Source organism: Apteryx mantelli, chromosome 4 (assembly GCF_036417845.1).
Source record: "Apteryx mantelli isolate bAptMan1 chromosome 4, bAptMan1.hap1, whole genome shotgun sequence".
Lineage (NCBI taxonomy): Eukaryota > Metazoa > Chordata > Aves > Apterygiformes > Apterygidae > Apteryx > Apteryx mantelli.
The window spans coordinates 18,811,927-18,835,020 of NC_089981.1; the positions used below are offsets into that span (position 1 = coordinate 18,811,927).

Here is a 23,094-nt window from a genome sequence, read left to right on the forward strand (position 1 = left end):
TGTCAGCACCCTGGATCTATATTTTCCCCCAGAGGTGCTCTCCTATAGGCCATTATGATATGTTTTTGATGGTTTTCAGGAAATACTTCAGTCCTGAACTGGAAATAGTGTAACACAGGTCTGTTTGCCAGTTCCTGGACTCTGTGATGTTATTCTGACAACTTCACGTTACCGTGTGTTTTCCTTTCACTATATGCCATTCTCTATGCCATAAATCCAATGTTCTCACTAGCAAAGGTATTTTTCTCCTTTTCTCAGGTGTTGGAAGATAATAAGCAGTGGTGGAAATTGCTCAACCGGAGTGGACAGGCTGGTTATGTCCCTTATAACATCCTGGATGTGGTGAAACTGGAAGAGCTCGAACAGGTCTATAGTCAGGTGATATTTAACTGGTAATTAGCTACAGGGCATAACTAGCCACTGAGAATAACCTTGTAATTAGACTTTCCTGGATTTCTTAGGATACTGCGCACAGGTCTGCATGAGCCAGACCTCCCCCACAAGTAAATGACCCAGGATCCTGGAGGTTCCCGAGTCTCCTATGCTAAAACTCTCACATTTTGCCACAATCTTGCCTTCCCTCTCCCCAAACCAGGCATATTGATCCCATCTGCTCCACAGGCTCACATTTTTCTCCCTCTCTGTAATGCTAAGCACATTGCCCACCATCAAGAGCACCTGGCAAGCAGGGTTATGGGGCAGGTGAAGGCTGAGGTCCTGTGCTGTAGAGAGCAGCCTGCTACTGAGAGGGACCCTAGCTCAAAGAGACACCCACCCCAAGCCTAGCACCATGACCGGGCATCCCAACAGAAAAGGTCTCATGTTGAGGTTTCATGTTACCAAATATCTGCTGGTCCCACTGGCTTGAAATAGTTCCACCTTTTGCATCTCCAAACCCACATGCTTCTCAGCCTATGGTTTACCATCTCCTCTTGTTGTGAAACCCTGCTGCTTTTACGGCTGTGCTGTGAACAGGATGAAGGAGCTAATGCAGCCGCAAAAACAAACTTTACCCAAAAAGCTGAGGTTTTTGTTGGGGATTAAATTAAAAACAAACAGTTCTCTCATCCAGTTCAGTTCAGCACCAGAAGATATCAGAGGGGTAGGAACAGGTTATTGGAGTGGAGGTAGATGGTAATACCATCTAAGTAAATATTAATGGAGTATTGCTCTCAAGCACCTCGTATTGCAAAAATGTGGAGGCAGAAAGTTCTAAATGCCCTAAGGAAGCACAGAATTGCTTCCCTTTTCGGTATTTCACAGCTTGGGCAAAGGACAAAGTGCCCCAGCAGACCTCTAGGCAAAAGCCCTCTTAGTCTAATCAAAATGATGTCAAAAAACTCTCTCCATACAGCTCTGGGCATTTGGCAATGGTCCCACTCTGCACCCAGTTACTAGAGCATTGAAGTTTTAGCTTCAAATGGCATTTCTGTTTTTCTCTCTTTATATAAAAATATTTTGCTTCCCGTGCTCTCCATCTTTAGGGACGTCCTATGAGCAGTAATGTTTGCATACCGAAAGGCTACAGGGCTGAGTCATGCTTGCTCTGAACTGTGAGAGCAGTCATCCACAGCAGTACAAACTGCGTATAAAACACCACGCCTCTCCACGTGGTGAGCGTAGCACAGGCTTCCCCGGGGTGTAAATGCCTTAGCAATAGGCCTTTGGTTTGGTTTGTATCCTTACTTACAAGATCCCCCCAGAGGGAGCTTGTTCCACACAGCTCCACCTGAGTGCACATGAACCTCAGCTGAGTGCTGCTAGATCACCACAGGGAGGACAAGACAATTTGCCCCTCCATTTGTTACTTTGGGAGGGAAGCAAAAAGCTTGAGAAAATGAAAAATGAAAAAAAAACAAACAACCCTTACACATTTTTTCTTTCTTATCATCTAGTCTAATCAGAGGTACAAAGGAGATCTGAGTCCCAGAGGATACGGACCATCCAGCCCAACTCACAAGCTACCTGCCAGCTATGCTGGTGATAAATGGGGAAGTGAAATGTTAGCGCGCAACTCTCCCCAGGATGCCAAAGAACGTATGTTTCCCGTATCGCGTTCCTAGCATCAGGGCACCTCTCACACCAGACAGAGCGACCTCAGGCAGCCAGAGAGCTTGGCACCACAGTTTTGCATTTCAGGACTTAATTGAAAAGTTTCTGTGAGCACATGCCTTTGCTTGCTGTCTGTCCTAGAGGTTTTATTTCTCTCTCTCTACTTTTACAGTAATGGTCTATCTGCTGTTTGGGTTGCTATGTGCATGTGTCCAGCACTACCTGTCCAGCGCATGTTCACTCACACAAGGCTCTGCACAAGGAGTGCCCTGCACCTTTTAAATAATGATAAGCAATAGACTACCAGTGATTTTAGAGGAGATGTACAAAAGACCAGGCCCTGAGATTTTAGAGAAGTATCTTAGGAAGGGTGCGTGGGAGCACAACACAGGAAACCCTGGTATTGCATAAACAAATATAGTGGGCACACAAAAATTACACGTTAGCTTAAAAAAATGATGGAGAAGTGGAGCTTTTGGAGCAAGGTTAGAATCACTTTATTCCCTGTAAAAGAACGGAGATAAGTACCCAGGAACTGAGCAAGGCCTAGTTCTGGTCAGGGCAGGATTTCTGCAGTGCAGACACCTTGAGAGACTGTCAAGGAGCTAACTTACGAGATGTTCTTCACACCCTCTGTTACCCTTGGGATGGCAAAGCCACACAGGGCTCTTTCTCCAAGGAGGGACCAGACAGTACAGCAGCCAACAGATCAGTCCTTAGGAGTTCACTGACTCACAGTATGGGCTGTCAAGCGGCTTGAGACAAGGAGGGTAAAAAGGTGATTTAATGTCACCTGGACCCTCCTTCCACCTTAACCTTCCTCCTCTTCCCACTTCTACTGAGTGCCCTGTGGCAACCAACGTCTTTAGGACACTAAAAGCAATCTAGTACCACAGGCACACAAATCAACTCCACTCACCTCCCTCATCACACCCTGGATACACTTTTAGCAAGCTGTCTCCCAAAGGCCACAGCTAGGGTTCATCCCCTCTTCAGCTCCTGCAGACTCCTCAAAGCAGGAGCCCTTTGGGGATAACAGAAAGGCCCATAATATAAGCATCACAGTCAGGGATCTATTAATAGCACTGTGTTATTTCCCACAGTCTTCAGGAGTTTCATGGAAAAAGTGATACTGGGTAATATATCACAGAAGTTTTATGAGTGTGTGGCTCCCTCTCCAGTTCATGCTTCCTGCCACTTCTATTTACTTGCACAGCAAAAGCCAGAGCTCTGAGGATTTGGATCAGCAAATTACTTATTAGAAGCAGCAGTGAGTACTGAAAAGTAGAGGGAGCAGGGCTACAGCTTAAAAACAAAGTTCAAATTGTAGGTGCTCCCAGACTCTGCCTTTCACACCAGGAGAAAATGAAGAGGCACTAGGAAGAATATAAATGGCAAAACAGGGGTATGGGAGAATGGCAACCCATTCTCAAAGACAGACAGTCGGGCCTCCATGTTTGCTCTCACACATGGTCTGGGTTTTTCTCCTCCCTGCTGCTAAGTTTGCAGGGCAGTTTCCTTATTTTAATAGCCTGAAGGGAACTAAGTAACTCAAAAACAGGAAGATGATGAATTAAAGCAAAAACACAACAGCAACAAAAGACTTCAGGGAAAACAGACCCTGTCTCTTGCTTACCAGCTAGCAGGCAGCACCAGTGGGAGCAAAGAGACTGCCAGGTCAGATATTTTACACTATTGAGCAAACTTCTGCTAGGAGGTTTTTATGTCCTTTGAATGAGGTTTGATAAACAGGAAAGGTTAGCAAGAAACATGGCATAGGTCAAAATACAGAATTTTATACAGATTAGGTCAAAACACAGGTCCTTACCAACACCTGCCATAGATACCAGTCACCCCAAATTAACATGTTCTCAAAACATCCTCTGATTATTTTGTCAAATATGACACACTTTTCCCCCAATAAGTGCTCTTCAACAGAAGTTTTCCAGTCAGTCTAGCTCCTGCAGACTAAAAGCAAGTACAGCTATAGATGTGAGCTCTCTTTTCTCATACCAGACCAATCTCTACTCAAATATGGATTGGAGAATATGTGTTTATTAAGTGAGATGGTTTAGAGTCTGCTGATAAATACCATGACAGAGAATACATTTTCCTCTAGAAATGATACAGCTGAATCAGTGATGATCAACATCTGAAACAGATTTCATTTCTCCTGGAAGCAGTAGCATTTGTACCAAGACTCTCCAATTAGCCAAATGGACGTGACTGAAGCAGTGAGGCCAGAATCTCGGACATGCAGTGCTTGTACCAAACCATGTGCCTGTCCTGGGGGACAGTCACACTGTAAGAAACCCATAAGCAGCTTTTTAGATTCAGCAATTGCTGTGTGGGCTAGGAGCATTTGGTTATTTTGCGATTCTCCCTCTCCATCACTCTGGAGAAGAATTGCAGAAATCTAGGTTTCTCCCAAAGAGAAAGTGAGGTTTCAAAAGCTGAAAGAAGTTGAGAATATTGGCTTGGGAGCACAGGACATGGAGATTCCTGCAGTTTGCTCTGGCTGTCTGTGAGCTCTCCAAAACTGTGGAGGTCTCCCTTAACACATTTGTTCTTGATGGAAATTTGAAGGTCAAAATGTCATTGCTCAACCTATTGTTCTAACAGAGCATGCTCTTTAAAACTAAAATACAAAAGTAAGCACATCCCTGCCTTTGGTGTGAGTGTTTACAGAGTTAATAAAAATGCTAAGCCACATTCTGATCTTCCTTACAATTTCACTGCAACCACAATAATTTAACAGGATTTGTAACTGGAGACTTAATTTTTCTCACGACTCTCTACTTGTCCTCTAAAAGGTGTGCCTTGTTTCCCCAGAACTCATGCATCAAATGGATGAGCTGAATGACGAGTTGCTAAAGAAGATCACAAACAGTAAAATTCAGCCTCCCCAGAGGAATTTCAAAGTGGAAAAACCTCAGCAAGTTCTTGTGCCCCTTACCTTTGAATCCAGTGCTGAAGAAGTCAAAGCTTGGCTGGAGGCAAAGTCATTCAGCAAAGGGTAAAATCTGCATTGCTACTATATGAAATGCTGATACTTCATTTAAAAAGGAGTGGGGGAGGCAACTTGCAACATTTCAACTAGATTACAAGTAACTTTTATTTACTTATAGCAACTGTGTTGCAAATTAGATTGTAATCATATTTAATATGGTCTATATGACTAGTACAATATACAGCCCAAACTTACTCCCTTTCATTGTCCTATGTTATCAAGTAAGTGTTGTCTTACGCTATAGCAAAGCAGATCTAAGGAGCAGCTGCAAATAAAGGAATGGTCTTGCTATCCCACAACCTACAGGCAAATGCTCTATGACTTCCTAGCGTGGGCGCTTATTTGGACCCACAGTCAGCCAGTTCAGAGTGCTGAACTTACAGAAAAATAACTAACTAAACATGACCCAAGAGAGACTCTGAAATACCAATTCCAGACCACTGACTGTCCCCAGAGGAACTGTCTGTCCTAAAGGATCTCTGGCCAGACCCTCAACCAGGGTTCGCAAATCTTGGCAAACACACGGGCCAAAAAGCTGCATATAGTTGAGGATCAAAAGTTATACTCCCTGCTCACTCTGCACAACTAGCTAAGAGGGGAAGCCCCAGGATTGCTTCCCAGATGAGACACAGGTTGGGGTGAAATCACTGCGTTACCTGTGGGGCTGGGCATGCACTGGATGCCAGGGTGACACTGTGACACTGGCTTCACCCTGACAGCTTGCTGTTGCTCTCGCCAAGGACTTGGATTACCCAAGAGCTGCCACGTGGGTGCAGTCCCAGTGCCTGCCATGTGATATGGTCCTGATGCAGGGGCTGTACTTCAGCTGCTCCTGACCCTTTTATCTCTGACGTCTCACCTTTGGGGAGAGGCCACATGCAGCACAATTACCCCCTCGCTTTGTGTCTTCCAGGACAGTGGATCACCTTGGCATCCTTACTGGAGCTCAGCTTTTCTCCCTGAACAGAGATGAGCTAAAGAAGGTGTGTGGTGATGAGGGAAACAGAGTGTACAGCAAAATCACAGTGGAAAAAAACCAACTAGAGGTAAGTAGCTTTCTGGACAATTCCTACCTGAATGGATGCCTCTACCACCAGTGTCAGGGTGTCCCTTTAAACAGGCAGTTTCAAAAAACAAACTAAAAATGCAGAGAATTTTAAGCAAAAAGGCCCAAAATCTGTAAGGCAGATCACCCTGGCTCTACTAAGGAATCTGCCTTCTCACTGGTGTCACTGATACTAGCTCTACTCTTATGGCATTAGTTAAATATTATGATTTAACTATAGCTTTAAGTTAAAATTCAAACTTGCTGTTTTGTTTCCATTCTAGAAAAACAGAGGGGAGTCAGAGCTCCAAGAAATTATGAAGCGTCGCCAGGAGAGGATTGATTCTGCTAATTAAAATTCTATCTGCTTTTTTCATCTATTAGTCATAGTAGTACAGAAAAAGGGAATGAAAGCAATGATTCCCAGTCCAGACAAGAGGCAGAAGTGCTCCACACTTAGCAGTGTAATTGCCATCAAAGCGACAATTCCTTGAACACTGTTGATAAGGATAGACACTAAGACCACGTCCCATCGGGAAAGCTGTTTTAGTATTGCATGAAGTATTTTTTTTTTATATCTATATATTTTATACTGAAATTTTATGTGCATGCAGTCAGAGCAGACCAGAATTCACACAAATTTGAATGTACGACAACGGCTGGATTCAAGCAAAAAGGACCCTGCAAAGCTTTTAACATAGGGTTATATGCGCTCCCAGCCCCCTCCCCAGCATTACTCTGGAAGAGAGAGCATGGCACACTGCACGGAACAAGCCGGCCTGTATGCTTAGAGTCTGGACCACGGAAATAAGTCTTTTTTCCCCTCATCTTTCATTTCCTTCTGTGTGGCAGATATCCCTGGTATCCCACTAGCAAAGGCTGGTGACAGTTTACTGTCCTGCTGTCCTCCCATGCCCTCTTGTTAGATGAGGTTAGAATTGCAACACACATTATCTAAGACTGGGCTGCTTCTTTAAATACATGTACCAGTTACTGCAGTCTTTGAACAGCAGAAATGTGTTTTCCTTGCATAATAAAGAGTAGGATCTGAGCAAGGACTGAAGCGAGTTCAGCCTGATCAGCCCTGCTTACGCAGAGGCCAGCAACAGCTCAGGCTCAGGGCAGCTGTGCAGCAGCTTGCCTTGGCACTGATCCTGTATCGGAAAGCTGTAGTATTGCCAAACCCAGGCCTCAAACAATGAGAAGATAAGCCCCTAACATTTGCTCCCACCTTTAGTCACACCCAAAGCCATTCCCAGGGCATTCATGATTCATCCTCACCTTCACATCTGAATTGCAAAGAGCACTCTGAGAGGCTTCCTAAACATCTAAGAAACTAAATAGCACTTGGAATGGCTGTTTTAATACAAAATAAACAGCTACATTAAAAACATGGAAAATATTATCTAATTTAGTAGATGCTGTTGTTCCTCACTTCCTGTTTTTCTTAATAATGTTACGTGCATGTGTATATATCTATCTAGTAAAATATCTCTTTGGACTTTTACAATCTCTAAACAGAGATGAGGAAAAACTCCCTGAAGAGCAACTGTGCATAAGTCATTTACGCAAAGTTTTAAAAGCTCAAGCAAGCATATCATAGATTTCTTGTCCACATCAACATTGGCACTCACTGTATTTACATAATATCTAATTTTCCTTATAAACCCACTTGATAGGAACACAGTAAAGCAAATACATTTACCGGAACCGCTCACAAACTGCAAAGTCTTTGTCTTTCTCATTCACATGTTAACTTTGATTAACTTGAATGGAAATTCTGGCCCAGACTCCACAAAGACTTACACATGCGCTTTCCTTTACGTGCTGTGAATGGTCCCATCTCCATTGGAGAACACAGTCACCCCCTTGAAAAGTGAAGCATGTGCCTAAGTCTTTGCACAGCCAAGGCCAGTGCTCACACACTTAATGAAGAAAGCTGTGCAACTATAAAGCAATGGCTGGGGAACAGGTGTTTTAATTAAAGAACACTGATGCATCTCTTGATTTGGGCTTGTTTTTCCAAAAATGTTTCTAATGGATAATGTATTTTCTTAAGCTTTAAAGAGACCATTGTTAGCACCAGCAGAATTAGGATACAGGCAGGGAACTTGTAGAAGAGGATCATGTCTTTAGTCACATCAGTCTTGCCACAGTGACTGGAATTTGCAAAGGACACTGGTCTTGCTCAGGGAGAAATGAAGAGGACAATCCTCCTGAAAAGCCCTGGCTCCGGATTAGGGTAGAGAGGAGAAACAGGTGTGAACACTGGGAAATCATTGGTGTTATAAGCACAGGAGGCTAAATCATTTCTAAAATTAAAATAAAAGCAAATGGTGAGCTAGGAAATATGACACCATTCTTATCTTTGTATATAAAGAAAAATAAATCACACAAAACTATAGCTACTTGGGACTATAATAGCAGCATATACGACAGTTCTGTAAAGCTGGGAGCCACGGGAGCATTTCATAAAATGAAAATGTAAGTAAACCTTATTGCAGAAGTCACTTTTAAAATTTCCATATGACTGAGCTGTGCATCTGTTATATTTATACTGCCTGCAGATAATGCTATAACGTACTGTACATTAATGTAATTGAACGAAGGATAAAATGCTATAACCATGCACTGTATAAGATTTATTAAAATAGTTAAGTTATACTTATAACTCCATCTTTGTCTCTCTCTCCTGGACATGAGTGAAAATAAGAGGACACAAAAACAGTTGTTAAGGCCTGGCTTTTCATAATGAGTTGCTGCTATGAGTGTGTTAAAATACACAACAGAAGATATGAAACAGCATGTTTCCTTTTGTTTTGGGGGACTAACATTCAAGAAGAAGGATGTTATGGCCTTGATAACTATTCGTATCTAAAAATAGGGGTAGGTGAAAATCCCATATATGATAGCAAACAAATGCTGGGAAGTCATGGGCTGAATCCCAAACTTCCCCTTTCTTGGCACGTTGAAGCACAAATCTCTCTCACCCCTGGATGATGCAACTCAGACAACACACCAGCATTTACACATAGAGACACTGTCCAATACTACATTTTGCACTAGCAATCTAAAAATGCCCAATCCTGGTCAATGACAGCTAAAGGAGGGCTAAGAAGAAAGGGAAGGGATTTACAAAGAAAGCATTCTTGTACAAGCTTTGCAAGTCTTGGCAAGGTCTTTGGAGACAATGAGAATATGTTTCCTACAGCAGTCATACAGTTCAGCCAAGCCTTAAAACTAATGCTTCTTTCCATCATCCTTTTTCTGGGTTGGACAAAGTACGAGAAGTTTCTACAGAGCTGTATTCGGGTCTGCCAGGCAGCTAAAGGGAAACCACTGTCACAGCTTCCACAAGTGAAACAAGACCAAATCAGGGGAATAGCATGATCCAAACGGCCTCTGTTTAAAGGCCAAGTGACAGATTCTGCAACATTTCCAAGTCCCATTCCCTGTTTCAGAAGCACAACCACATTAACTGGGCCTCTAAATAACTAACGTAGAAGATCACCTCTGAAACTTGAATAAAGTTGAGGAGAACTCAGCCCCACGTGCCCAAAGATTACGTGTTGCTCCGGTCAGGGGGTGCTGTCCGGAACAGTGGCACAAGCCGGAGCTGAGGCAGCCACACCACACGTATCCTTGCCGCAACAGCGGGGAAGGAAACGTGCTGCCACGCAGAGTGCCTTAAGCAGGCTAAAACGTGAGGTACGACTGCAGGCTTTCCCCGAGGCTGTGAAACGGGGCGGGTGCTTGCCGGACAAGGAGCAGCCCTGCTGAAGCCATCTTATCTCACCAGCAATGGACCAGGGCTCCTGGAGCGGCCTCACAGAGGCCACCCCGCCAAAGGGAGGCCTGGGCAGCCGGTGCCCTTCCAGGCAGCCGAACCCGAGGAGACCCCGCAGTGCCTCGTGGGAGCTCCTGGGGACGTGACGGAGGGCTGCGGCTCCCTCGAGCCCCGCGGGACACCAGCCTCCCCCGCGGGCAATGGCGGCGCAAGGGCAGCCGCATCCCCCTGTCGTCATGGTGACGGGGTTCCCGACCCCCCTCCTCCGGCCGACCCTCACCACCCGCGAATTCAGCCAATCAGAAACTTTCTTCCTTCCCCCGCCCTTTCGCGGCTCCTACTGGCCGGGTCCTTCTTCCACTGCGCTCTTGATTGGCTCGCCCTCTCTCTCTCCCCGCCCCTCCGCCCTTCTCGGAGGGTGATTGGCTGCGGAGGAGCAGGGACGGGTAGGGGGTGCGCCCCGCCTCCGGCGGGCAGGCGGTGGCGGCGCCACGGGTGTCGCGAGCGAGCGAAGCGAGCGCGCAGGCCGGTTCCCTTCGGGGCATCCAGGATTCCTTAAAGGCGGCGCGCGAGCCCCCCCTCCACGGACTATGTCGGTGTCCCCCGTGAAGCGGCAGAAGATGGAGTCGGTGCTGGACCAGCTCAAGCACCACACCACCGTGGTGGCCGACACCGGGGACTTCAACGGTGAGGGGAGGCGAAGGGCGGCGGGTGGGGGGAGGGGCCCTAGCCGGTGGCCCGTCTCGTCACCGCACCCCAACCCCCTTCCCCGGGCAGTGGGCGCGCCCGGCCGAGGGAACGAACCAGCGCAGCCGGGGGGAGGGGAGGGACGAACCACTGCGGGGGTGGGGGGCTCCCCGCGCGCCCTGCGGGGCCCGGCCGCTAGGCGGGCGGCCGCGGCGCGTTGCGCAAGGTCGGCGTTGGGAAAGGCGCCGTTGCCGAAGGCGGCCCACGGACAGCACGTTGCGTTGCGGCCGGTAACTTTCCTGGCTGCAGCATTACTGCAGCCAAGGGTAGTCAGGCCTCTTGAAGGTCCCAAGAGCTAGAAGGGCACTACGTTTCAGCGCTGGTAAGTTATTCCAATGATCGACTGTTGCGGCTACTGTACTAGTTACTGGACTCCTAGACTTTGCAAAGCCTGCCTTTGTAAGAAACCTTGAACCACATAATATCTTCGAAACTGAGATCTGAGGAAACTGCTCGTATTAAAATGTGTTGTCTCTCCATGCGTTGCAAGCTACTGGTAGTAACACCACTTCTGCAGTTACAGCATAAGTGGTTCTTACCCCGTTTATTTTTAAATTGAGATTGAAAACTGATGAGCAAAGCTCTCTGCCAGTTAAGTTTGCAGGTACTTGTTTCTCCTTGTGCTATAGATTACATTTAAATCCAGACCTTTGTAACTGGCAGGTTGTAGGTTGGATCCAGCTCATCAAATACATTTGCCAGACCCTCCAATGACTCTTTCTTTTCCCCAGGGTTTGACCTGGTGCCTTGTAGAGAGAATGTACAAACCCAGACATTCAGCACCATGTGCTGTTACTAAGATGTCAAGCCTGCATGAGTCACTTGCAGAGGAAATCACATTTGTTGGTATTTTAACACACTTATTCACTTGTCCAGTTCAAATGTGGATTTGGCAAACATTAGCTGAAGGTCCATACTAAGAGGCAGACTCAAAAAGAGAAGTTCTGTGGGGCTAATGAAGTTGCTTTTACCAAAAGCCAATGCATTTTTTTCCTATATATATTTATATATAAATAGGAGAAGCAAAGCAGTTGTGAGCAAAGAAAATAATGCAAGAGTGCTTCTGTTTTTTTGGGGTTTTTTTTTAATCTCATGAGAATGAGCAAGCACTCCCCTTTCTTATAAAGGGAGGTGGAGTTAGATTATGAAGCCACTTGTTCCTGAACTGTCATTGTTTGAAGTCCTGTACAGACAGGCAACTTTTTCAGTTTATCAGAACTGAAAAATCCCTCCATTGAATTTCACTGGGTTGTGTAGAGCAACATGTTTTGAGTCCTGTTCTGCCATCATTCAGAAGCCTGCAATAATCTGTCTCCTACATAGTTAATCCTATAGTGATGAATAAGCAATCTTAAATGGCTACCATCAAATGTCTTCCTATGTTAGTGAATTTAAAACTGCAGAGAGTTAGCAACAGCTCAGGTATGTGTCCCAAAGATAAAGCTGTGTGTTTATATATGTGTATACATTGACACTAGATAACACATACCTGCTGTATGTTTTGGACGGTCTGATTTCAAGAACTGGGCTGAGTGAAACATGGAGAAACTGTTACTTGTCTTGAAGAGCTGGTCTTGCATGACAGGGAACCACAGCATCTGAAAGGTATAGAGCATTGATGCCATTTTGTCAAGCATTAAAGTTAGATAACTTTAGGCCTGTAAGATTTACATACCTTCAAGTAAAACGTGTGCTGAAGTTGCATGAATCTAAAACACTCCCTTGTCTACAGTAGGGAAAAGTCATAATAATGGCAGAGGGCGTGTGTGGTAGGAAAGGGGCTGAATGCTGTCTACTGGAAGTTTTAACATGCCCTTTCAAACACTTTTGCAGTTGATCTCTGGCTACCAGTTGTTGAAAACTGGCACGAGAATAACTGCACCTCTTGTCACAAGTGGATCACTTTTATAGTGCGAACAAGGCTATAGTCAGCATCTGACTCCTAGTTCAGGTTAAACACTTAACTGATTAGGGTGCAGTTGTTGCTAGACTCTATGCCAGTTCTTGTGTAGATATAAAGCTTGTCTGCATCATGCTCCATAGAAAAAGGTGCTGGTTGGAACTGCTCCTGAAGCAAAAGACAAACTCCTTCACTTGTATTTGTAGAAGTAGTGGTGATTTCTTTTGTAGCTGAACTAGCTTGTTTTGCTTTCTGTCTAAGCCAGACAAATATATGCTTACTCTTCTCCCCAGTTCTCCTTGTGGTCACGAGACAAAAGGTGGCCCAACAGTGGATGGGATTCACAGACCCCCACCGAAAGCTTGTGCCAAACAGCTGAAATACAGGCTGTTTTTTTGTTTGTTTTTGAAAGAGCTATTTTTGAATTATACCATCAGCCCTATTCACCTCACATTGAATTAGCATCTGGAAAACACCAAATAACAGTTATCTTCTGAGTGTCTACAGGAATACCTACCTAACCCTTTATAGAGAAAAGGGAATCAAAGAGTTTGTCTTAAACACTTGCTTTTAACCTTTAGGAAAACTGGGTAAAAGACTTAATGAGATTACTAATACTTATTGCCAGAGACCTGTAAGATTCTTCACAAATCCTGCAATTCTGGAGATAATTAATAAGCTCTGTCAAAACATACTTGTCTTAAATTGTTCACTGTGCTTCAGAACTGAGTTTTGCTAATGTACATCTTTATTTTAAGCAATATCCATATAAATTAAAGAGTATTTTGAAGGACCTGTTAGTATGGAATGGACCTATCTATGCAAGGACCAGAATCACTGCCTAGAGGAACTCATTGGGGAAAAAAGTACTTACTTTGTTTTTGCAGTGATAGAAGAAAATAGTACTTTATCAACTTGATTTTTCATCCCTGACTGCAATATGCTGAGGAAAAATGTGCTGGTAATAAATATCTTTATTTTTGACATTCAGCTGTGTTACCAAGAGAGTTTGTAAGCAGAAATCACTGAAGGGCCTGTAGAGGCTCTCATGCATGTGCTGAGTCAGACACTGCATGCCAAGCAGCTCAACTGTGATTAGGGCCAGAGAATGCACAGTAACAGCCTACTTTGGTAAACAACTAATATCACCTGGAATAGGTGTAGTACAGGGCTTAAGATAAGCCAAAGTTTCAAATATCGTATATAAGGAAGTAAGCCTGGTAGTACAAGGAAGTTACAAGAACAGAAACTAAGAAATTGTGTGCAACTACTTAAAACGCAGTAGGTAATGATTTTTTTTTTTTTAAACTTAAAGTCAAAGAGATGAATATCTTTCTGGTTTCAACAGGTTCACACAAATAAAAAAACCCAAATACATAACTGCTAGAAGGGGAGAAAGGTTTCTTTTTCTTTCCTCCTACCCTGTGATTCTTGGAATTCAGCTACATTGTGAACATAAGGATACATGTAAGAAATTTCAGATTAGTATGACTTCTCTTTATGATGTCATTTCCATAAGTTTATTTCTTTTGGGTAGTGCCTAAAGTATTGGGTAAACTTTGCCTGATCTTGTTACTGTAGCCTTGTTATCCTTGAACTGGAACATCTGGCAAATCTGCCAGTTTTTAGGTAGTGGTATTTAAAGAACATTTTACAGTAATCTGTTCTATCATGAATGTTACTGTCCTACAGCCATAAGTACTTACATTCTTATATATCTGAGTAAAATCCTTTTACTTACTCAGGCCTGCTAATTATTTTAAGCAGGCTATTTTTATTTCCCCAGCAATTGATGAGTACAAGCCCCTAGATGCCACTACAAACCCATCTCTGATACTAGCTGCTGCTCAGATGCCAGCTTACCAGGAACTTGTGGATGATGCAGTTGAGTATGGGAAAAAACTTGGTGGGTAAGTAAAGGTTTGGTGGGGGTTGTTTTGTTTTGTTTTCTATCTCAGTAGATCTATATTTAAGATACCTTGTTTATGTAAATAGCGTTTAATATTATTAGCAATATTCTAGAATTTTCCCTCACATGCTCATGGGCATTTCCCTTGTCCCAGAAAGCCTCAATCCTAAAGAAAAAATTCTTGTTGCTAGTTTCAGGTGTGCTTTTTAGAAGTGCACCTCCATTTAACCATTCTGACATGACATTCTAGGATTTCTCAGGAAAACAATCTGACTTGATAGCATTATAGGAGATGGTGTATGAAGGCTAATATTATTGGTGATACATGGAAGAGAGAGAGGGCAGAACATGTACACAGAGCAGAAGTGGTTACTTGAACAGTGGAACAATGTTAAATGGGTTGTAAAATTCAGATCTTCAAATTTATGGCAAAGCTTGAAGACATTACTATTCCCCACCCCCAACCCATAGAAGTAATTGTATTCTTTTTTTCAGGTCAGAAGATGAGCAGATCAAAAATGCTTGTGACAAACTTTTTGTATTATTTGGAGCTGAAATACTGAAGCGGATACCTGGCCGTGTGTCAACAGAAGTAGATGCAAGGTTAGCTTTTTTCCTTTGGGGTACCCTGTCTATGTATACATACAAAAAAGACATTACATGAGTTGGAGAAAGATATTCTTGAATGGACAGCTCATTGTTACAAGACTAGCAAAAACTTGTATTGCTACTATTTGTTCAGTTGGAGAACTGGTTTCACCTAGTTTGCTTGACCAGGATTTGTTCTCATGAAGTTTTGTCACCAAGTTATAATCAAGTAATACAGAGTTTGAATTTTGGTCATCCTCCTGTAGTTCCTTAAGCAAAGGAATTCTTATGCTTCCAGTATATTTAAAATTTTGCTCATTCTCTTCTGTGTGGTATTGTCTTATCCTCAAAAGTAACCAAAAAAAAAATGTTTTTAGCAGTTTATTGCAAGACTTGCATAGGATTTGTCTTTGCTAATTCATTTCTAATTTTCAGATTCTACATTCATTATGAAAAACTTAATAAAAAATTTAGTCTATAATTCTCAAAGTTATCTCAAGTTCTGGATCCTCTTAATCAAAGAGTAGCAGTGCTGCCATACAAACTGCTTGATGGGATTACAAGGGAGTATCTTCAACCAAGAAGAAAAAGCTATTGGAACAGAGATGCTAATGAAATAGGACATAGGACAATGTCCTGAATGTTTTTGTGAGAAGGAAAAAAAAAAAAAAGAATTGGAAAAAAGCTCTTGGTTTTAAGCAGTCCTGCTCTTGTTTCAAAGGTTGTCCTTTGATAAGGAAGGAATGATTCAGAGGGCCAAGCGCCTCATTGACCTTTATAAGGAAGCAGGAATTGGTAAAGATCGTATTCTCATAAAGCTCTCTTCAACATGGGAAGGGATCCAGGCTGGCAAGTAAGTATTTTTGTACCTGGTACACTGATTCATAGCATGTTTTTGGCTGTTCACGGGCATTTGACAAATGTATTCTACACTTAAAATAAACAATTGTTTTGAAAACATTGCTCCAGGAAATCTGTTACTAGGGCTATAGCTAACAAGCAAGGTGCTATACTAGAGCTTTTAGCTGAAATAGGAAAAGTTTGTTTCTATGAGGGCCAGACTGTTCCTAAGCAGAATTTCCTGAGATACCATGTTAAGTGGTCTGCATTTTATGCAAGGAACACTGAACAGATCGCTTGTTTGACAACATGCATAATAGTGCAAAACATATGGTCTGTTACCTTAAAGCTTATACACCGTAGCACACTTCTAACAAGGTTTTAAGCCAAGAACTTCAGTAGTTTAACCTACTAGTTTATTATGAGAATGCAAAGTCAGTAGGTGAGAAAATCACCATTAAGTCAGCCTTTGTCTACAGGGTTCTGGAAGAGGAGTATGGGATTCACTGCAATATGACCTTGCTGTTCTCCTTTGCTCAGGCAGTTGCCTGCGCTGAAGCTGGAGTTACTCTGATTTCCCCATTTGTAGGACGTATCCTGGATTGGTACGTTGCAAATGGGGATAAGAAAACCTATGAGCCTTCAGAGGATCCAGGTAAACTTGCCTTTAACACATTGCTAAAAAACATGTTAACTACTCATTCAAACTGCAAGTTACTTTTATAAATCCTCTTATGAAACACATGACTGTTTGTGTGTTATGAGTAATCTTTGAGCTTCCCATGAATTACTCTGAAAGTTGCTAATTTCTCCTTTTTAGGTGTGAAGAGTGTCACTAAGATCTATAATTACTACAAAAAGTTTGGCTACAAAACTATCGTGATGGGTGCTTCCTTTCGAAATACAGGAGAAATAAAAGCACTTGCAGGCTGCGACTATCTCACTATTTCACCCAAGCTTTTGGCAGAGCTCAGCAAAGAGTATGCCAAGTTAACTCCCACACTCAGTGTTAAAGATGGTAAGTCCATTTTTATTGTAATACAGCCTTGTTCTGTCTCCCTTTAATACTGAGTACTAGCAATATATGGTCCTATCTAGTTCTGTGCTGCTTGCTTCCCTTCTGTTTTAGGATAAAGCTTGAACCCCTCTCTAAAAGGGGTATTACAGTTGCATTACAACTGTAGTGCAGTTGCTTACACATAGTCACTTCCTTAGGGTCTGTTTCTGCTGAGCACACTATCCAGAATTAAGATATTGAGTGTGCTTAAATAATGTGCCCTCTTGTGGGTTCTCCTTTCCTCACCCCCAGAAGACAGGGAGAGCAGAAGAAGGAATTTTATACTTCTTATGCTTGGGATGAAGTGTTACTAAATATTAGCAAGGATGACAAACTTTGTTTAATCATTATGTTAACAGTGCATTAGTGAATGTTCTGTTAGTCCTAGATGTGTAAAGAGTCTTCCCCCCTGCCCCAAAACTGTAGAAATGAATCATATACAAGACTAAGTGATTTGTTCTAGTGATATTTTGCTGTGATGGTTTTGAATATACATTCCCACTGCACCATTTTTGCTTTTCCTTAGTCCTACTAGAATTTTACTGCAGAATTTAGAAGCTCAGAGTTGTGCACAGCTGTAGCTATGGGTTACTATATACAGTGTGCTAGATAGCTGGTAGGCATATTATCAATTGGACTTTTGTTAGGCACTTGCCAAATAATCAAAGACCTAGTTGTTGAGCATGTTTGCTTAGATTGTCTCATTGCCTTAGGACTTTTGCATAATTCTTGCTAGTGAGCCTGAAAGTATCGTACCATTGAGAAGCAGATACAAGATAATGCAATACACATGAATATTGTATTTTAAGAGAAACTGATTATCTAGATTTTTTAACACACTGAAGTAATAGTACAGAACAGGAGTGTTTTCACCTTTACATTTGAAAGTGTACTGATGTAGCAAGTCATGTTGAAAGTGGTGCTTAGAATTTTTCAACTGTTAGAGATGGTCAGAAACTTGAAATTTTTAGGAAGTTTGTGGTATTTGAATCAATACCAAGCTGATAATTTTTTTTCTTTCAATTCTCCTTATACAGCTCAGGCATGTGATCTTGAGAAGATCCACCTGGATGAGAAAGCATTCCGCTGGCACCACAATGAAGACCAAATGGCTGTGGAGAAGCTGTCAGATGGGATCAGAAAATTTGCTGCTGATGCAGTTAAACTGGAGAGAATGTTAAAGGTAGATGCTATATTGTGCTGCATCTTTCTGTCTCTCAGGTTCCTCCAAATAAGCAGCTGTAGGTTAGCTGAAGTAAGACTAGGAACCTGCTAGCAAGTCTGATCAAGTTTTATGCAAGTGGTGTAATAAGCAGCAAACTGACCACCTACATGGAATGAACTTGGTGTCTGCATTTGAAGTAAGCTTTGCTTTACAGCATGTCAAGAAGGAATTCATGCCAGGTGTATATAGACACATCTGCTGGGAGCCCAAGGCAGTATTTAAAATGGCAGCTAATCAAGATAACACTTTTGTCTTAAGTGAAAAGCCCCTTAAGTCTAATTCTAAACATGTTAGCTTGTCAGCAGTGATACAAGACACAAAGTTAATACTCTTCAGATAGCAAGTTGGAAATAAATCATACTTCCACTCATTGTAGAAGGCACCAAGAACAGACACGTTGAGTATAGCCAGGCCATGTGAAAGTTTTCTGTCAATATAGGGGAGTCTTTAAATGGAACAGAGTTGTGTGCCAAGGAAAAAAAAAAGTTATCATACATTAAGTATACCTGATCTAGGCATTGGTTCTTGGTGACTGACAACTTCTTATATTGACTAAAGCCTGCGTTAAAGCACAGTGCACTTCCCAAACCTTCGCTAAACTGCAGTTTGTTCACTTGTTTTTCTAGGAGCGAATGTTCAGTGCTGAAAATGGAAAGTAGGAAAAATCATCATTTTCCTGGCTGGTCAAGACTGAATGAGTGGATCATTTGAAGTTAAATGGATGTACAAATGTCTTACCTGTAAAACTTATATGCTATATATGGATAGATTTCTGTATTATGCTTTTTTAATCAATTTGCAAAGGGACAAATGGAAATTCAATTTTTGTGGCATTCTTGTCAATACATTCAAATTAACACATACTTTCCTTGTAACGTGATCATTTCACTGCTGTAGGGGATTCAGTTCATTGTGCTGACATAGTATCAATATTCCAATCAAAGTTATAATGCTGCAGTTTGTATACAAAAAAAAACCAACCCAGGACTTTTTTTAAATCCACTTTCCTAACACATTAAGAAGGTAGTTTCATCTTTTCATAACCTTACTGTGACTAAAAAGGAAAAAAAATCCCTTTTTCTAGCCTCAAAGAGAATCTGATTAGCGGTTGGGCTTTTTCTAATGAGCATTGCCTAAAGCTGGTTAGAAAAGTAACTTCTTAGGTAGTGACACTTAATCATCGTAATACCAGAGAGTTGGACATAGAGGTGGCTCTGCTACTATGTGAAAGAATAAGTAAATGAGACTGAATGTAAGAGGCTAGTCCATGATTTCTTGTTAAGATCTCTAAACATGAATTCTCTGCTGTCTTGCCTGTTCAGCACTGTGTAATGAACCCATGTTCCTGCTTCATTGCAGGAGAGAGTCTATACCAAGTTAGTCTTTTTCTTTATTTACCACTGGGTGTCCTTTCTAACAGCTCAGATTTGGAACAGTCCTGGCTGATCTAAGGACCAAATTAGGGAAAAAACACAGGTTTGAAAAGCCCCCTATGGTACAAAACCCACAAGTATTCTTAAGTCTTGCTCTATAAGCCACCATAGTAATGCAGTTCCTTTCCCTCCCACTGAAGTTCTGTTTGCAGCAAGGCACTTCTGATGCCATTTGTGGGTCTCATCTGAAGAACTTGCTGTTAGGAGCATCAACTTCATTACAATAGTGCATCAACAGCTAATGAAGCTTGTCCTATCCCTTCATCCTTGAAGACAGTTGGGAAATGATACAGTGAACAATGCTTCCAGTGCAACTTTGCATATGTACAGTAGAACTACTGTGTTCCAGACTTTTCTGGTCATCTTTTCTCTGCAACCAAGGTGACAAGCAGCAAGTTACTGAATGCTAGACCTGGACTGTGACCACACCTGGTGACTGCTATCAGAAGTAACACTTAGATGTTTTTGACAGGAGAAAGCAGCATTATTACAACAAGCAAATTTTAGTGATTCTGTCAAACACCAGTTTTGTTTACCACTTGTCTAATGGCCCAAAGCAAGCTAACAGCAAGGAATCAATTAAGCTTGAACTAGCAGTGCTGTTTCAATGCAGACATAAGTTGCAACTACCCTTAATGTCAATGAAGGTTAGGTGCATTTCAAAATTAGAGAACTAAGTCTCTAGAGCAGATAATAAATAACTGACAACTGTTTAATCTGAGTTGATAGAATGAGCATGTGAATATGATTCAGGATAGTCAGTTACAGCTTTGTATAATGTCTTGGAACATGTTACTACGTTGCTTTAAGGCAGTCATAAAACTTCTGCCAACCCTACCATATCAACAAAGTTTCTTTTTTAAACTCTGTATCACCCCCTCCCTTTCTCTTTGTCCTTGAGCTTCCCCTTTTGTAAAGGAATAAGCAATGGGGCAGTCTTTCTCTGAGGAATGACCTAATCCTAATGCAGCACTTGCCAATTAGAGGGACTGCAATTAAGCAGGGATGTATCCGATTACCTTTCATGCTGTATTTGGTTAACACTAATTAAATCTATCTCTTACTGGTTTATATAGGTCCAGTTCCATCAGGAGTAGACAATAGGTTCCTGTTTATATGTAGACGCAGTTATCTGTTTCCTGATAGAGTTGTCTGAATTTAGCCTCCTTTACAGAAAGGCAGCTCTAAGACTATATATTACACACTCACTCACACTCGCTCTGCAGCTTGGATAATACAAGAAAAACAAGCCAAGGAAACAAGTCAGTAACATTAGCATGCCCTTGAAATTAGTTACCTTCTACTACAGTTAGATGAAATTCTCTTGTGGTATATGCCCTCTTTCGAGTAAAGTCATGGAGTAAAACTGTGCAAGACCGCTGGAATATTGTATCATCATCTCCCACAGGCCTGACAGTAGATGCCTTAAAAATCCACGTACTGTTGCACTTTCTAGTACTTCTCTACAGTGAATGACGCAGACAAGAAAGTTGGTTCAAAGCAATCATCAGTGAGGTTCAAGCAGGAACAATGTTAGAAACTCCCCAAAAGCAGCTCTGGAAAACTATGCTTCCATTTTCTGAAGTGAAAAGGAGTTATTTCTTCTCTAGAGAAGTGGCCCTAAAAAGGCATAAGCAGTATGTTAAAACATTGCTGTAACAAAGTGGGAGCTATCATTTCAGCCAAAGTCACAGATGTCAATGAAGATCTGGTACAGAATCTTAATCAGAAGTGTGCCTACCTAGCACTGTATCTTCCTAGCCTTGCCCTGGAGCAAGGCTGGGCTGGGAATATTGCCTGATGAAGCTGCTTCACAGGATGGAGCCAGATCCCTCTGCTTTACAGCAGTAGACAACTGCAAGAAACAGTTCACTGCAGAAAGCAAGCTCTTAAGAGAAGGGAAGGGGGGAGAGGGAAGTCACCTCCCTCTAAAAGGTCAAGCTAGCATTAAAAGCTTTATCCTGCCCACACCTCCTTACAATGTGTCACACAACCATCTGACCTACCAGTACAAGTCATGAACTTCACGAGCCAGCGCAATGGTTTAGGCCCCCATGATAATTAAAAACCAATAGAGTATTTTGTATTGTGCTAAAGAGGAAATTGAACCGAAAATACAGCAGAGATACCATTGCACAAGCTAGTAAGGCTCTCTGCTTCAGCTCTAGCTTTCTCAGTCTTTTTCCTAATTTCAGCTCCAGAGCATGAGATGAGGAGAGAGGTTCTAGCTTCATAGCACATCAGTTTCCAAAATAGGCAAGCCTGGTTCCAGCTGTTAACTCCTATAAAAAGTATTAAGTCATGACTTCCTCAGGCAAGAGAATGAGGCTTTCATCCAGTCAAGAATTAAACTTCCCTGAGTAACTTAAATAAAGCAGCAAAACACCACAGTGGAGACTGACAGCTTCAGACACAATAGACCAGTGACCCACAGCAAGCCAGAACTGCAGATGACTTCTGAAAAGGTAACACAAGCCACAAGCAGTCACTTAAACATGTTTTCTAATAATTGCTGTTACAATAATCCTTCTTAATTGACAGAACAGATTACAGGGTAGGATGGGGTTCCTCAGCCACACAAAGCTTTTTCCCTCCACAGCCAGTTTACCTAATCTAGTAAATTGTGAACAACGCTATATAAAACATGCTAGAAGATGGCTCTCTATTAACTACTGATAGATGAAAAGCTCAAATATTTCCATATTCTGAAGAGGAAGATCTGGGTCTGTAGAAGTGGCAAAATGTGATGCGACTGCTGTATTGAGACCTGTGCAGTTGCCATTTGTCTCTCCCTGAAAAAACAGGAGACATTCCTCACATTCGCCAACAGGTGATAAACCTCTCAAAGGCTATTACTTCACCTAGATAGCTGGATGATATTCAGCCTGCCATGGCTTATCTTGCATTGAGGCAAGCACCTCCTAATGCCAGATTTATTCGCAAAGGAATTAGGAGGTATTTTAGGCCATTACCACATTCTTACAGGTAGAAGGGTTCAGACATGATTATACTGCAGAGTGCTGCATGCGGCAGAGCTCCCCAAGTAGCACCAATCCTGGCTGGTCAATCTTGGTTCCAGAAGCAACACAGAAGCAGCACCTGTCTGAATTTTCCTTTTTAAGCCCACTGGTGTCAACAGTTAATCTTTTCAGATTCCTTTGGCTCAGTCATTCCCCTGCAATACTTATTTATTTGGCACTAAAAAAAAAAAAATATCCAAGGTAATGTAGTGCTGTCTGACAACCCTGGGGCACTGACTTGCCTTTTCTGCAGGAAAAGAACATGGAGAGCTACAGGCCAGTTTCTTGAAACAGCTCAGCTATGTGCTTACTGTTAGATCATTTCTCTGCATCTAGCCTGGACTTTAGCTGCTATTGACAAAGGGTCAAATCCAGAAGTAGCTTCCTTGACACAAACCTCTTCCCTCACAACCAAAGCTACCAAACCACTTCATCTGGACCAAGACTGACTCATAGGAACATCACATGCTAATCATAGCTC

At 42.3% G+C, this 23,094-nt stretch overlaps 2 protein-coding genes across 3 annotated transcripts in view; both read left to right on the top strand.

Moving 5' to 3' along the window:
- The window catches only part of EPS8L2 (EPS8 signaling adaptor L2), a 79,397-nt gene extending 70,619 nt beyond the window's left edge, over positions 1–8,778 (top strand). Inside the window, exons 17-21 of the mRNA XM_013945373.2 lie at positions 259–366; positions 1,896–2,037; positions 4,885–5,068; positions 5,976–6,108; positions 6,392–8,778. Of these exons, the coding sequence (XP_013800827.1) occupies positions 259–366; positions 1,896–2,037; positions 4,885–5,068; positions 5,976–6,108; positions 6,392–6,463 (639 nt within the window). The 3' untranslated portion in view covers positions 6,464–8,778. The remainder of the gene's footprint in view (positions 1–258; positions 367–1,895; positions 2,038–4,884; positions 5,069–5,975; positions 6,109–6,391) is intronic.
- Positions 8,779–10,343: 1,565 nt separating this feature from the next.
- On the top strand, positions 10,344–19,023 carry TALDO1 (transaldolase 1). Of its 2 annotated transcripts, none has more exons than XM_067295829.1 (8): positions 10,344–10,581; positions 14,328–14,451; positions 14,946–15,053; positions 15,760–15,891; positions 16,358–16,533; positions 16,699–16,896; positions 17,973–18,118; positions 18,787–19,023. In XM_067295829.1, exons 1-8 carry the CDS (start codon positions 10,485–10,487, stop codon positions 18,817–18,819), a joined length of 1,014 nt encoding a protein of 337 aa, XP_067151930.1. In that variant the 5' UTR covers positions 10,344–10,484; the 3' UTR covers positions 18,820–19,023. The 2 variants fall into 2 exon arrangements, with proteins under 2 accessions (XP_067151930.1, XP_013800826.1); XM_013945372.2 differs by lacking the exon at positions 10,344–10,581 and adding an exon at positions 10,865–10,963.
- The last annotated feature ends 4,071 nt before the right edge of the window (positions 19,024–23,094 follow it).